Source organism: Xiphophorus hellerii, chromosome 5 (genome assembly GCF_003331165.1).
Source record: "Xiphophorus hellerii strain 12219 chromosome 5, Xiphophorus_hellerii-4.1, whole genome shotgun sequence".
In the NCBI taxonomy this organism is placed as follows: domain Eukaryota; kingdom Metazoa; phylum Chordata; class Actinopteri; order Cyprinodontiformes; family Poeciliidae; genus Xiphophorus; species Xiphophorus hellerii.
In genome coordinates this window covers 30232140-30247671 of record NC_045676.1, presented here as the reverse complement: position 1 = coordinate 30247671, position 15532 = coordinate 30232140, and the positions used below count along the sequence as shown (strand labels likewise).

At 41.1% G+C, this 15532-nt stretch overlaps 1 protein-coding gene and 2 long non-coding RNA genes across 6 annotated transcripts in view; 1 reads left to right on the top strand and 2 right to left on the bottom strand.

Annotated features, from left to right (window-relative positions):
• fbxw7 (F-box and WD repeat domain containing 7) overlaps window positions 1-15532 on the top strand; it is a 102736-nt gene that overhangs the window by 77847 nt on the left and 9357 nt on the right. For all 4 annotated transcript variants that reach the window (XM_032562423.1, XM_032562422.1, XM_032562424.1 and 1 more), the window contains 5 exons: window positions 686-820; window positions 911-1034; window positions 3122-3258; window positions 3725-3838; window positions 13216-13397. In XM_032562423.1, the coding sequence (XP_032418314.1) occupies window positions 686-820; window positions 911-1034; window positions 3122-3258; window positions 3725-3838; window positions 13216-13397 (692 nt within the window). The remainder of the gene's footprint in view (window positions 1-685; window positions 821-910; window positions 1035-3121; window positions 3259-3724; window positions 3839-13215; window positions 13398-15532) is intronic.
• LOC116719766 (uncharacterized) lies at window positions 3854-5540 on the bottom strand. Its single transcript, XR_004339263.1, has 2 exons — window positions 4788-5540; window positions 3854-4706 (listed from the first exon to the last, which is right to left on the bottom strand). It is a non-coding gene; the product is annotated as an uncharacterized LOC116719766 (long non-coding RNA).
• Window positions 9400-14915, bottom strand: LOC116719765 (uncharacterized). The gene is made up of 3 exons (XR_004339262.1): window positions 14590-14915; window positions 9879-10020; window positions 9400-9753 (listed from the first exon to the last, which is right to left on the bottom strand). It is a non-coding gene; the product is annotated as an uncharacterized LOC116719765 (long non-coding RNA).

The following is a 15532-nucleotide window of genomic DNA, read 5'->3' as shown; positions in this document are numbered from 1 at the left end:
ATTACAGAAGTAGATCGGAGAGAAACTATGTTTGGCTCATCTATCTGGTTCAATAGAGCCTTGTTACGCTGTGCAGCAGAATGTCTATAACTGGCTCAGTGTTTCATATCAACAACTCCATATTATAGACAATCCAATAAAATAGCTGCGAGCCTTTTTACTGGAAGATAAACTGCATTCGGCTTCCCAATTCCACCAGTACCACCAGTGAGTTTATAGAAATGTCAGCCTTTAATTCTTCTGTGAAGTTTTTTTTCAATATTTGCGCTAATGTATGACGTGAAATGTGACTTTTTATTAACCACCGTATCGATCACGGACTACAACTTGACATCAAGTAAAACAAAGGCAGCAGTCACTTAAATGCTGTTTTTGGCCAATTTTGAGAAAAAATTACAGCAAAATCTGAAAAAATGTTGCATTTTGCATGAATTTAGTGGATTTGCAAAAAAGTGGAGGGACTTACTGATGTAATTTGGAGTCTATAGGGCCACATAAAAAGCTACAGCGGACCAGATTTGGCCCCCGGGCCTTGAGTTTGGCAGGTGTGATCTACATCCTTTTCCAGATTGATGCTGTAATGATGATGTCATCTAAAACTGAGCGCGTTTATTGTTTGGCGTCGTTGTCAGGTGTCTGGCCCCTGAATGAAACCTGTCTCCACGTTTGCTTGTGCTGTCTGCAGAGCTGGAGCGGCCCGGAGAAGCTGCTAGCGCTGGATGAGCTGATCGACAGCTGTGAGCCCACACAGGTCAAGCATATGATGCAGGTGATCGAGCCGCAGTTTCAGCGCGACTTCATCTCCCTGCTGCCCAAAGAGGTGAGCGCCTCCTATCGCCTGGCCCTCTGCCTGTTGTCCTGTTCTGTTGTGAATTTGCAGCCCTCTAACGTTGTCTTGGTCCGTCAACAGTTGGCTTTGTACGTACTTTCATTCCTGGAACCGAAGGACCTCCTGCAAGCGGCGCAGACGTGTCGCTACTGGCGCATCCTGGCAGAGGACAACCTGCTGTGGAGAGAGAAATGCAGGGAAGAGGGTGAGTCTGGCTGCTTCCCACTGGGGCTGTCGGAATAATGGATTCTTGAAAATGAATCACTCAAAAATGCTAGCATGCATTAAAATCGATGTAAACCTGTAAATGTAGCTCCTCCGCTCCCTGTAGAATCACCCAGTGAGCTGAGAGCATCCAGAAACGGCACGATCACTCTCTGTAGCCGACAAGAGAACACATGCGTTGTTCTGCATGCTAGCTATACTAACGCAACACGCTAACTCTACCACACTGATGTTAGAGAGCAACTTAAACAGCTAGTGATTAAATATTAGCGTCACAAAAACTCAGAGATGAAACTCAGAGAACTCAGAGTGCTTGTTTGGTCTGAGCTACCTGTCTAGATGAGCTTCCCAACTGAAAAGTTACAAACTGTGTCCCGTTTCCTGTCCTGTGACTCTCTGTTCTGCTGTTCCGGTCCCGTTCCGTTCCAGTGTGGTGTGAGTTAATGCAGGAAAATGTCAATCAGCTGAGACTGATCTGCTACTAAACAGGCAGCAGTGAAACAGCCAGAGCTCCAGTTGTAAGGGTAGCTAATAATAACAATGTTGGAGCCAGGCTGGAGCTGACAATTAGAGCAGAAAGAGCCAGTAACCCGTAGCAACCCACCCTGCTCCTGTAGCTGATCACTAAAGAAGTGACTGTGCAAAAATTACTATCAGGCAGAAATTGTACAGAGCTGCTGCTGAATACATCGTCACGGACTGGATCCTTGTTTACACTGTAAAAATGTGTTTTATTATGCTCCAGATCCATGTTTGATTTGAAGCAGGTTATTTTAGTTTTTGAATTTGTCCTTTATTGCTGTCTCAGTAACACTGATTTGGATCAACAGCAAATGAACAGACAGATGGAAGAACTCAATGTCTCACTGAAGATAAACAGTTGTTATAAGATCAAACAACTGCACACCTAAATCAAAGTTCATCCTCCTCTAACAGATATTACGGGAGGATACTTCTATGAAATATTATCTTGTCTGTTATACCAAACGGGGAAGTGACACTTTTAAACTTCTTATTTTTGCAAGTGAGGGCTGAATTCTCCTCTATTTATACAAAATTCCCACAAGACCAGACCGGAACGTTGACCTGCAAATGCGCCATCTTAGTAGGCAACCTGTGTCACAGTGTTACATAAGAGCATCATTACTGAGAGTTAAATGAGTTTTTTTAAGGCTTTTTCTGCTCTTTGGGAGAACCAGTTCAGTAACTAGCAACAGTCAACAAGTCATTTGTGTTTGCTGAGAGTCGTACAGCGAGGAGGATGACGATGTGATCGGCTGTGACAACGAGAATTGACAGCATGTGTGGTTGTATTTAAGTCCATAAGCTTGATCCGTGTCTCAAAATAAATATGGTCACAAAAGCAGAGATTGCATTTGCTGAAGTACAACAGCGACTCTGAATGTAACTTTTTTTTGTTCAATCACAGGTGTTGCAGCAGGAATAGATAAATAGATTTGTCATATTAGTCCACAGGTTTATCTACATATTTTGACAGCAATTTGTTCAATACATTATTGACCGAGTTACTTTAAGAAACATTTGAGACTATCCTTACTGCTAATAAAGTGATCAGAGTCAGTCTGTGCCGTATTAGATGATCTGTGTTTGTTTCCTCTGGATATTAATAGTCAGCCACACTGGTGAAAAGTTTGCTCAGCTTCACTGGATGTGATGAAAACGTCTCTTTGCTGTTTTATCGCATTTGTTTTTACACCCTTAAATCCAACAACATCCGACCGTTGCAGTTCTTGAGGTGGGAAGCTACTGCCGTCTATCAAAATGGCGACGGGAAACCCAGATGCAGGAAGGGTGGCATCATCTGGGAACAATGTATTCGTTAAGGAAGTTAAATATTTGTCACAATATAATAAAACATGCATCTTTGCTCTTATTTAGACAGAAATCTCTGCCTTCAAAGAAAAGTTGCAGAGTGTTTTTGTTAGGATTTGTGTTGAGCTTGGCGTTTGACCACAGTGACCACCCTGCTGAGGGCGGTGCAGATCTTAGACACTCCTGCTATTTTGTACTGTGAAGCACATTCAGCTTGTGTTTCTCTCCATGCAGGTATCGACGAGCCTCTGCCCCCGCGGAAAAGGAAGGTGGCCAAGCCGGGCTTCACCCACAGCCCCTGGAAGAGTGCCTACATCAGGCAGCACAGGATAGACACCAACTGGAGGAGAGGGGACCTGAAATCACCCAAGGTAGCTTCCTCTATTGATTCCCACTGGGGTTAGATGATGATGAAGATCTGTTATCAGGCACCTTTAAGTTAAAGAAAGCGGCTTCAAACGAGGCCTGAGGGTTGGAATTGATGGAAAATGGTGATAAGTCACGTCCGCAGTGTTCCACTGAAATAATAATGGAGCAGGCTCTCAGGACGGTGTCCTTCAGTCTGAGGTCTGGTTTTATCTTTTACCAGTGAAGAAAGTTTTCGTCACATCATGACCCTGAAAAATAAAATCTTTAGGAGACCTTGGAGGTTGCCGTTGCTTCTGGGACATCTGGAGGTCATTTTAGGACACAGATTATCTTCCTGAGGTCTTTGTTTTCTTCTGTTTGGGCACATAAACTCAGAACCAAACACTTTCCCTGAAATCTCACTCTGACCCCTGGAGACGCGCCGCTGTCGTCCTCCTGTTGTCTTCATCCTGTCTCTCCTGTCGCAAGGTGCTGAAGGGACACGACGACCATGTGATCACCTGCCTCCAGTTCTGCGGCAACCGCATTGTCAGCGGCTCTGACGACAACACACTGAAGGTCTGGTCGGCCATCACAGGAAAGGTAGTTCTGTTTCTATTCTATAGCGGGGTTTTCTGGAGTCAGACTGGTCACCAGGCCTGTTTTCAATTTATGGCAAAGATACATGGGAATATTTTTGCAGCAGTTTTTGCCTAAAACTTTGAAGGGGACGTGTTATGCAAAATTAACATTTTTGTACTTCCATTTGGGTTTCTATTTGTAAAAATAGTCAAAGCGCTTAAAAAAAAATCACTCAGCCGTTTTTTGGCAATAAGCTGATGTTATTTGGTGTCTGGAAAATGAGCCGTTTCATAAACCTTCTGGATAGTAATGTCACAAATCAGCAGGCACTGCTAACCCGTCACCTAGCAATCTCGGCAAAGCCCAGCCCGTTACCTAGCAACCTCAGGAAAGCCCCAAGCGGTTCTGATGTTTGGTCAGCTTGTTGTACTGCTGTATGCACTGTAGAATGGCTGCTGGAAAATACAAGTGTTTTGGTGTAGACTTACCATTCAGAAACCACTTGCTGCATTCTTGTTGGCTGTGCAGGAGGCTTCACTTCTGCTTTTCAAAGACGTAAGGTTATATAATTGAGCATCTGTTTGCAGCCATTTTCATGTGCAAGTGTGAACGTTGAGTTGGGGGGGGCATGGCCAGCAAAAACTTATTTGCTTTTAAAGATACAGAGGCCCTAAAACATTATGAGAGGAGCTCAAAACAAACAAAAATTTCATTATCTAGGAATGATTTTGTGCAAAAAAACGTGATGAATGTTTTTTAGAGCCCCTACACCTTTCCTGACCTGTTTGCGGAAGCATTACAGGTCACATTTAAAAGAAAGACAATCGGGAATGAGCTTGAATCATCCCAGCTCTAGTGTTAAGCTGATGAAGTGTGAGGTGTTGGAGTCCTGGATGTTGCCTGGAAGCTTCTGAGGAAATGAACCCTTCTGATCAGAGAATGTGACATCATGCAGAATCAAAGCTGATACTCAACAACAACTGTGATCAGTAGAGACTTTCCCTCTACAAAGGAACCTCTTTCCAGAAATATTTACTCTGGTGTTGTTGCAGATTAAATCCTATTAGAATAAATAATTTCTATTTAATGCTGACAGAAGAAATCATAAATTATGATTTAGAACATTAAGCTGCACACCGTAACTGATTCTAAACAGATTTTCAAATTTACTGATATTTATTGATTTGCTTGTGGAACAAGCGGTGGAGAAAGTATCAAAAATAACATTTCCGATCATACGCAATTTTGTTTTGTTTACCGTCAATTACTACAATCTATAATGACAATGGTAAATCAAAATTATCAAAATTTTTCACAATAAATAATGAATGTTTGCTTTTCAGTGTTGATTTGATTCACAGTCCTGGTGTTGGTCTGTCACGTAAAAGAAATAAATACAGCAATAAAACATGAAAAGCATTATGATTGCTTGTTCCTAGTGCTGTATGAAAACAAATATTTCATTTGCCTCGTGTTGTTTTGAAAGGCAGCATGTTCACCGCATGTCTCAGCTGGGGGAACTCACAGCAGCAGGCTGTCGGTCGTCTCTGGTGATCAAAACTTTTCTCTGCATCCAGATCCAATCTTCTTCTGAAGAGCCTCACCAGTCTGCTTTGGCTTCTTACGTTGATGTGTTTCGCAGCGCTGCTCCACAGCATCCGCCTGCACACACTGTTGGTATGCATAGCAGGAGCTGGAGCGGTCACACTGGGCTGCTGCTTTATTAAAAAGGAGGTGGAGGTGTGGAGAGGTTGCAGATCAGTGTTTATGCCTCTTTGTTGTACTCCAATTTAACTAATAATCTATAATGATCATCTAAGCACACAACTGGAACATGTCTTATGTTTTTTTGTTTTTTCTTCACAATATTACATCCGTATTCGGGAACCATCTTTGTGGAGTTCTTTATAGACATGTTGCAATGCGACTCCTTGTGCGTTAGACCCCATCCTCCAGCTCTCTGCTGGAGGGCAAAAAAACTGCTCACTGATGATGCCTAGCATTGGTTTTAACTGTCAAGTTGTCAATATAACAAGTTAAATCTTAAATACATATGTGATATATAAAAGTAAAAAGGGTGTGGTGCTTTGCTGCATACAAGACTATCACATTTCACCGGTCTGGTGTAAGTTTTAAGGAAAAAAAGATGGAGAGGGAAGTATCACAAGTATGCTAGCTTGACTTTGACAACTTTAACATGTAGATGTGCTGTGGAATTCAGAGTGTTGTGGTTCAGTTAGAAAAAATAACCAATCTACACAACAACTCTGGCTGTGTGGGAAATGTTTGTGTGTTTTTTGGTGTTGAATCCTGATACAGCAGTGGAGCTGTTGTCAGTTAATTGCTATGGCAACAGGTATGTGTTTAGCTTAGTTGACAGAGAACAAGAACAAATAAGAATACGGGTGGTTTTTAGTTGTTCAATGGTTTTTCTGTGTTATTTTTCCTTTTACTGTGACTCCAAATTATAACCTACATCTCCATGTTTCATTTAGTTAACTGAATTGTTCTACCGCCAGTAGAATTCTTGCAGTAAAAGAATCGTCTTTCTGCCCTCCGGCGTTGCACAGCATTTCCATATGTAAACAATAATATGCAACGCGCCTATAGGCATCTATGCTGTGCATTTTCACTCAGTTATGGATTTTTGGCATTCTTGGCATATAGTGAGGGTGTGGGGGAAGCTTTTTATGGATGCAAAGATTCTCCTTTACACATGCTAATGTTGGCTCTGGGGCCATGGTTAATTATAAACCCACCAGTAACAGCATTTGCTGATCTGAGTCGATCTCACCAAGGTGATCCGACGGGCAGGGAGCTGGCTTTGGCTCTGCTTCACTAAAACCCAAACGTCTAGCTGACGGGTTGCTGAGTTACGGGCTCAGCGGCAGCATGTTGGGGGAAGGAGTGTGCAGTGATTCGCAGCAGCAGGATGAACCACCTTCATTGAGACCGGCCGGCTCGTCGCCTGCAGCGTTTGAACTGCCTCACCATTGTTTGCTTGCAGCAGAAAAACAAGCTGGAATCTGTTTGTTTGGGTGCTGCAGTCAGACCACACTACCCCCTCACACTCCCACCCCAATGCTCCTGAAAGAACAGTCAGTGAGGCTGAGTCAACCCTTTCAGTGAACTGTCTGTCGATGCTCATAAAACCAAAGTAAAAATCCTATAAGGGTCCAAGCTCTCTTCATTCCTCCTGCTTCTTCTCTGTTGCCAGCCTTTATTAGTTATTACCTGTTATATGGTTTCACCTTCAAGTGTTACCTGTGGAGCAATCAGGCGTGTTTAATATAAATTCAGATATTAGAATCTGTATCGGTCCTGATTTTAGACAAAAATTCTTGATCAGGTATCGATGACAACGAGCCCAATCCATAAAGGCAGATCTATCTATTTAGTCTAATTCTATGCTTTGTGCTCTGAGTGCTCTTTATTTTACATCATACTTAGAATCCTTAATTGCACTTTCTAAATCATTTGAAAAAAAGATTTGTTGCACTTTATTTTTACATGTTTAACCAACGCAGTCAGCCTGATTTATGGTCTCCACATTTTCCTAAAGTTTAAATTTGCGAATGTCAATTTTTGCTTCTACCAAAAATCCTTCTGATGTATGATATGAGAGGAGCAACAGTAAAGTTGTTCTCTAGCGTTTCTTCCATCACCATCTACAATAACTCTTGAAATGAGTTACAACAACGTTTAATTTCCCTTTGGGATCAATAGAGTATTTTTGAATTGAATTGAATTAAAACAGGACTGGGGAAGAGTTGGCCTGTGATGAAGAAACCAAGAGCTGTTGACCCTGAGAGCCAGCAGGTCTCTAAATATTATATTATAGTTATTAAACCCATCTATGTGAAATCCTGCTCCTATCAAAGATGAGCGAGTTAGAAACGTGATCTAAATGTTAATATTTTCAACAAATTAGTTTGCTCCATTTGTTCCCTCCTTGAATTATATTTTTGGATGAAACGCTTGAATCGAACGCACGCTGAGAGACAATCAGAAAATTAACTCTTATTATCTCAATATTTGTGAGTATAAAGGGGAAAAAAACAGCTAGTAAACAAAACTGCCTCATGAAAGTAGTTTTTCTCCTAACTTGTTCCCGTGGAGGTGTTTAAAGATGCTGTCTTCAGTGGAGGAACCTTTTGTCTCGGGCTGGAGCTGTCAGTCTCCCGTCCACACACACCAACAGGTGCACACACATCTCAGCGCTTCAAAGGTGGCTGCCTTGTGTTTAACAGAGCACAGCTTGTCCTTGGGGTGCCTGTCAGCAGCAGGCGCGGCTGTCACGCAGATTTAAGATGGCAGACCGGTGGACTGATGTTGCACCCAGGGAAGAGGGGGCGTGTCCGCTGGGGAGCTGCAGTGATCCGCGCTTTACCCTGTTCTTTCCATCAACAAGACAAACGTTTCAGCTTGCTCCTTCTGAGGCTATCACTGATAAGAATTTAAGATTGGGGAATTTATACAGTCATTGTTGTTTCATTTCAATGTTTGGAGCAGGTTATTGATTTCATTGAAAATATAATGCATAGTAAGCAGAGTTTCCCACCGGGCTTCACTTGTGCCTCCAACAGGCTAAACGTTGTTTGTCTATTTATTATAGGTTCTTTTATGCATCAGTAAGCAGAGATGGAATAAAGTCTCTTTAGTAGGACTGTTGGAAGCACAATGGCAACATAGTACGGTCAGTATGTGAACACAGAGGAAGACTGAGGTCAGGTGTTTTTTTTTGTTTTTTTGTATTCACTGGAACTCTCTGACCACTTCCTGTCTTTAATGGTCTGCAAGCTAACAACTTCAGCAAAGTACATGACAAGTCATGGAAAAAGGATTAAATGTTTTTTATATTTGCTGTTTAGGTATTGTTGGTAATATCTTCTAATAACACATAAATACCAAGTTACATTTTCACATTTTTTGTTAACTTTAAACATTCTTAGCTCAAAAACACAGTAGACTGCTGGATGACTGCCCTAGCGCCCGTAACACCAGGGTATCAAGTTTTCAGGAGGAATCTCCACTAAGTTGAAAATAACTAACAAAAGAAAATCTCAACTTTAGTTCCAAAGAAAAATGACCCCATTTCATACAGAGAAAGGTTTATTCTTCACTCTGTTGCTCATCTTCAACAGTTGAAAAGATGCCCAATTAAATCATTTAAGTCCCAATAACATCTTTATACAGATGTCGTAAAGAAATATCCAAACATTCAGGAGGGAGACAGAGAGAGAGCGAGAAAGATAATCCTAGACACCCCTCTGGCCAGCTACATCCTCACGCCCAGAATCCTGAAGGTGAACCCCCAGCATGAAAACCATAAACAGGTGAAAAGACATTCAGAGCAGGACTACTGCCTGGCTGCATGTTTGTTGCTTATGACCCCTGGAAAACTTTGATCAGAGGAGGCATTGTCCTGTACATCAGAAAAACTATGCAAGTACATTTCATCAAATCCTCAACATCTCGTCCAACAGGAGGGGTGTTGCGTTAGCATTAGCTTACTGTTTCCTGTAGTGAACAATCTCAGGCTCAGGCAGGTATGATGACCACTGCTCTATGTTGAAACATACTCATGTAGTCATGTTTTTATTGCACAATATTGTTACTGTCTAAAGCACTCCACACCAAACTAATGCAAGAATGGCTGGAAATAGTGGCATACAGGAAGCTAGATGTCAGTATTGATTGTTATTGATTGTTTTTAGAGAAAAAACATTTCATCTTTGTTTGGATAAGGATTTTTTTTCAAAGCATTTTATACATTTCATGACTGTACCCAATATATGAGGAGGAATAATTAACACTAGTCGTCCCCAATGACACATGTAAACTCTTTTATTTGATGTGACGATAAGACGTGAAGGTGAAACATGTCTCCTAGACAGCTTTAACAGCTCGCTGGCGTTTCTGGATCTTTCAGTGTCCTGGAGGCAGAGCAGGAAAAACATTTATTCAGCTTCCACGTGTTGGAGCGTGTTTCTTTTATGTGTTTGTAATTTTGGCTTTGAGGCTTTTCCACCCCCTGAGACTGACGCGTAACATTTCTAACCTCTTTCTCCTGTCGTTCTTGTTTCAGGCTGTCTGGTATGAAGATGAAACAGTAATCCTCAATAATCTTTGAATGATGTGGCGTTTGGTTGTAAATATGTAGAATCTTCTTCACCTGTGGCTGTTATGAAACCCAGGAGCACCTGAATATAGAAAACGTACGGGGAAAGAAAAAAGTTCAACCATGTAGATGGATGGTTACGAGTATTTTTAAGACAAAAATGTGTTTTCAGACTTTGTTTTGTGATGTGTCATGAAAATGTAATCTTATATAATAAAATTATTTAGCATTTTGTACAAGGGTTGCACAAAAAATATGTTCTAAGTATTATGTAGATTTAGGCCTGTCAGGACGTTTGCTGGGCGCTAAATTGTCCCAGAAGTTATTGTGATAAACGATAATATTGTTGTTGTGAGAACATTTTCATGTGATATAATGGCGATGGCACAGTAATGCAATTATAAGACATTTTAAATATGCAAAATAAATAAACAAAACAACAGAAACAGCAAATGAAATTATTTAGTTTTATTAAACAAAATTGTCTTTGATAAAAACCAACGCTTTAGTCAATCGGTTTTTGGTAGAAAGAGAAAAACGACAAATTATGCAAATGGAAATGATTAAGGTGGTTTTAATTTATCATGCGATTAAACTGATTTACTGCTTATTGCAGATTTCCCATCCAGTAGCACCACAGACTGAATAATAGAGTTCCATCTTTAAATTTGAGTAAAAACCAGGAGAAAAGTCAACATTATGGCGTTTTTTTTTTGTGTTTGACACTGAGACGTAATATTACAGCACAGACTTACAGGGTTAATCTTTGCTCAACATACATTTGGCTCTGTTTACCCTCATTTTACTCCCCACAACGATTATAAAAGCTTCATTTCTTTATTGATAATTATACGCAGAAACACAATTGACCCTCTTCTGTAGATCTGCAACAGCAGCTGCGTCTTTAAAGCGGGCGTTCACAGTTTGAGTGAAGAATTTGATCTTAATCTTCCTTCATTCTCAGGGAGAGGCTTGTTTAACGTTGGATTGCTGAGACGTTCATCTCAGACGCAGTCTCTTCCCACGCAGTGTTTGAGGGGCTCTAATCACACGGATTCTTGTTCTCTGATCTTCCTTCTGAACCATTAATTCACCGATGAATCCTGGATCCGCATGTGTCCACCGCAAATTACATAAAGGTGCAGCCCTCTGAGTATCAAACCCAAAACTGTAGAATCTATTTGTCAAAAATGTAATTTGGAGGGATTTTACTACACTGATTTTTAGGCATTTAAATAGTAAACTGTATTGTGCAAAAGTATCAAGCCAACTGTGACGGCTAGGAAGTAGTATTTAGATTCTCATGATGGGATAATATTCAGTAAAGTATCAGTTCAAACTCTGCTATTTTACACCTAATATTTGTGGCTTCATTAAAAATAGAAGTTATTCTAACTGCTGCAAAAATCATTTGTTACTGGTTACAACTACTGTTTAATTCATAAATTTGAGCTAAAATGTCAAATAAAATCTTGATAAATATTTCAGTACTTTTACAATAAGCATGCTTATTTGCATGCTGCTGATGTTAGCTGGTTAATTAACCGTGTTTCTGCTGAGGAGGCCTGGCCTGCAGTCTACTGCTCTACAGACACGCTCCTCATACCCTGCAGTTTTAAAACAGCTTTAATTATGCCTTAAGTAGGCTTTAAGTTGGAAGGTTGTGTGTTAGATTCCAGCATTCTCACACGTCTGTGGTATCTTTGGCCATTTTTTTTATTGACTCAACAAATGAAATGGGAAGCAAAGTTGATACCAACTGATGGGAACAAAGAGCCAGATTAAAAATGTCTCTTTAGAGAGTTGTCTGTCATGTATGGACTTCAGTAGTGTTCATGTCTCCTGTTTAGGATTTGCTTTGTCTGAATGGGTTATTTGTTAATGGAGTTACTTTAACATGAAACCAAGCAACTCCTTAAAGGGGCGGTATTATGTAAAATCGAATTGCTGAATGCAACCATTCAGCTGTCTAGAATGCCTGGATGGATCTAGCCCAACCTTCAATGACAAAGCTCCACCTTCCCATTCAGCGCCTTCAGACTAGCTAACAGCAATTAGCAGTTCCTCGTGGATCTTTGCATCTGCTGAGCTCATTATATGAGCTACGTCTCAGTGCAACTCTGGTTAAAAATGTTTTAAATGGGTTAACAGGGGAGAGATGTTGTGGTGACTTCCGGAAGGCGGACTTTCAGAAAGAGCAGGAGCTTCTTAAAGAGACAAGTGCCCAATTTCAAGGCATTAAATTACAAAGTCTAATTTCTTTTAATTTATGTTTGATACAACATTTTTATAACAACTGAGGGTAATAACATAGTTACTTGATAATATAAAAATAAAATTATTCTATCTAGAGGGAAACAGCATAACACTTCTCCTTTAAAATGCCTGGGTAGAGAAAACCTTTTTAAGAACCTCAGCTTGATGTGAGCAATTTATGAAAAAAGAAGCAAAACATAAAGAATGTTGGAGAGGTGTTTGTTTGGATGCAGCTTGTTTGAAGTGCAGATAGTGCCTCCAACGAAGCAAGATAAGATATTGTAACTGGACGTTATGGTGGCGTACAGCGGTCAGTGAAGGTCCTCTGTCCCTCACGGGAGAAGGAAAGTCTGCCGCTTCATTTTCACTCCTCCGTCTGCGCTGATGTTCCCTTCAGCTGGAGCTTATCAGGCACAGTCAGAGGTCACATGTTCTACAGCGGAGCGACAAGCTTCAGCCTGACGCGCAGAGAACCACAGCTGCTCCCTCCCACCCCCCAAACCCCATCGCCAGAGAGTTTCACTTTAATGCATTTAGGATAATTAAATCGACCCAAACATGGGACAAACTGCAGAGACGCAAATTCAATTGATCAGAAAGATTTCCATAGCTGCTGTAATCAATAGCTAATCAGGCATCCCTAATGAGGATGAATGGATGTGTTTTATTGAGGACGGCTGTCAACCCCTTTCTCAACAACAATGAATTGTCTGCCTTTCAAACAGATAAGTGAAAGCGATTCTAACAGCTGGCTGAGGAACGGGGTATTTTGCCCGTGAGCAGAAGCGGTGTGCAGCAGGTCTTTCTTCCAATAAAGGGTCACAGAAATTGAATGTTTCTTTCTTTTTCCCTCCCCTCCCCCGAAGGCAACATGAGGTTGACGGCAAATGAAATTCCAAATGAGATTTCCAGTTGTGAACCTGATGCTGGTGTGTGTAAATGCAGACCGGGGAGCCGGTCCTCCGGGAGGCGGCGAGGAGTCCTGACTCTGTCTCTGTGTCCCCCTCCCCACCTCCCACAGTGTTTACGAACGTTGGTGGGTCACACTGGGGGCGTGTGGTCGTCCCAGATGCGAGACAACATCATCATCAGCGGCTCCACCGATCGCACGCTCAAGGTCTGGAATGCAGAGACGGGAGAATGTATCCACACCCTCTACGGGCATACCTCAACAGTACGCTGCATGCACCTACACGAGAAAAGGTAGGAAGCCGCTCTGCCCATCAGCCTGTCACTGCTTTGCTTCAGGAGAATGAATGTCTTGTGACCGTTTTCTAATAGGAACTGAGTCCTTTATAAATCCACCGATCCAATTTTAATATCTGTATCGGTGTCGATATCGAAAACCATTCTAGTTTGGTTTTCTGTGACAATGTGGCCGATCCATAAGAACAGATCTATTTAGTCTAATTCCACCCTTTGTCCTCTGAGCAACGTCGTGCTTTATGATTTATTATACATTATGTTTACAATTCCTAAATGCACTTTATGAATAATTTAAAAGACAGTTTGTTGCAGTTTATTTTTTACATGTGTTACCAATAGAGATGTGAATCTTCCAGTGTATAACGATTCGATCCGATTCCAGTTTTTAGGGTCACGATTCGATGTGTTCTACTCATTATAGCACCGACTGAACAAATTAGAGTTGTCTTTCAGTGTTTGACCAAGCGTGTGAAGCTATTGGTGCATCTACTGTAAGTATGTTGTACTGGTGCAGAGTTATCAAATAAATTAGTATTTCAGTACACTTATGTCTGTGTTTAAAAAAAAAAAAAGGAATGAAATGTTTTAAGTCAATTAAATTTTTTTGTATCAAATTGATTTTGGCTGATACTGGACCTCAGATATTTGTATCGATATCGGAAGTGACGAAGCGGAATCAGTGCGTCCCTACAGTTCATGCAGTGCAACAACATAGAGCAAAAAAAAAAAGTTATGTTCAGTTCACAAATATTTTAATAAATCTGATTTTCTGGTTTGGTATGATTTATTAAAATGCAGGCTAAATGTACTCCTGCAGCCATCATGTCTTTATCTACATACTAAGCTCATCACGGTTGATACCTGTTTAGTGCCAAATGTAAAAAAAAAACAAAAAAAACGAGCCTTTAGTTGTTTATTCCTGTTCCTCGTGATTAACGACCGGCAGAGCAATCAGGCAGAAAGAGCAACAGCAGCTCTGGAGCAGAGGCCTGTAGCAGTTCTCCTGCCTCTGCAACAGGCAGCTCGCGCTTTCACAGCGAATAAACGGAGCCTGTGAGGCGTCTTAAGTGAACTGCTGCTCACTTGTTCACGCTGTAGCACTCTGGAGATTCAGAAGTGCTCTTTTTGCCTCAGGGCACAGCCGAGTTTTTTTTTTTTTTGTGTGTGTGTGTAGTATTTGATTACTCACCGGGTGGAAAGAACATGTCAGTGATTTCCATCTTTTAAACGCTGCGAGGCGTTGACTAAATAAAGAGCGTGAGCTTTGTAGTTATTGCTGTAATATTTTCTATCCAAGCGATTTACGAGACGCTCCTGAAGGTCTGTTGGTGTTTGTCTGCGGTGTTCAGTTCACGGCTGATCGAGGTGAAGCCGTGACGGGCGGCGACCAGACTCTACTCTTTGAAACCCGTCTTCTTCCTAACCTATGATCATATTGCCGTCTGTCGTCAAGACGTGGCTCGAGGCGGCCGTTTGAGCTAAGGAGCACATTCTGTACTTTCAAGTGTGAACATGAATGTTGCAGGATGAGGGACAGAAAGTGTTGTTTTTTTTCTTTTCTTTTAGGACAGCTACCGCTGTTTAACTGACGACCGATGGAGAATGTTGAATTTTAGAAAATCATTGTCAGGCCTGGGTGGATATGGAAAAAAATCCTGTCAAAATAAAAGTTTTCATATTGACACCTTCCTAAAATAATGGCCTAAGTTACTTTCTGACAAGTGATTTTTTATTTTATTAGATTTTTTTGCCTAAAAAAATGCTTTCTTTGGAAATAAAGAGGTGGTGATATTTTAGGTAGGTGACAATATGTAGATATCGATGTATATCATGATACAAAACAAGTTACTATTTTTGAACTACATGAACATCTAATGCAGGGCTGCCCACAGTGGGTCTTTAAAATATTACTACCTGGTTGGTAGTAACAACCTTTTCAACAGGTCAATGTTCTTCTTAGGCCTTCTAACGAGCCATCATTTGATCCAGGTGCGTTAAACCAGGGAGAGAACTAGAACATGCAGGATTCCGGCCCTCCAGGACCCACTTTGGGCACCCCTGAAATAATGTGAATAATTCTGAAGCAATTTAAACAGAATTTTGCTACTGCGACTGAATCGCCACGTCTGTGT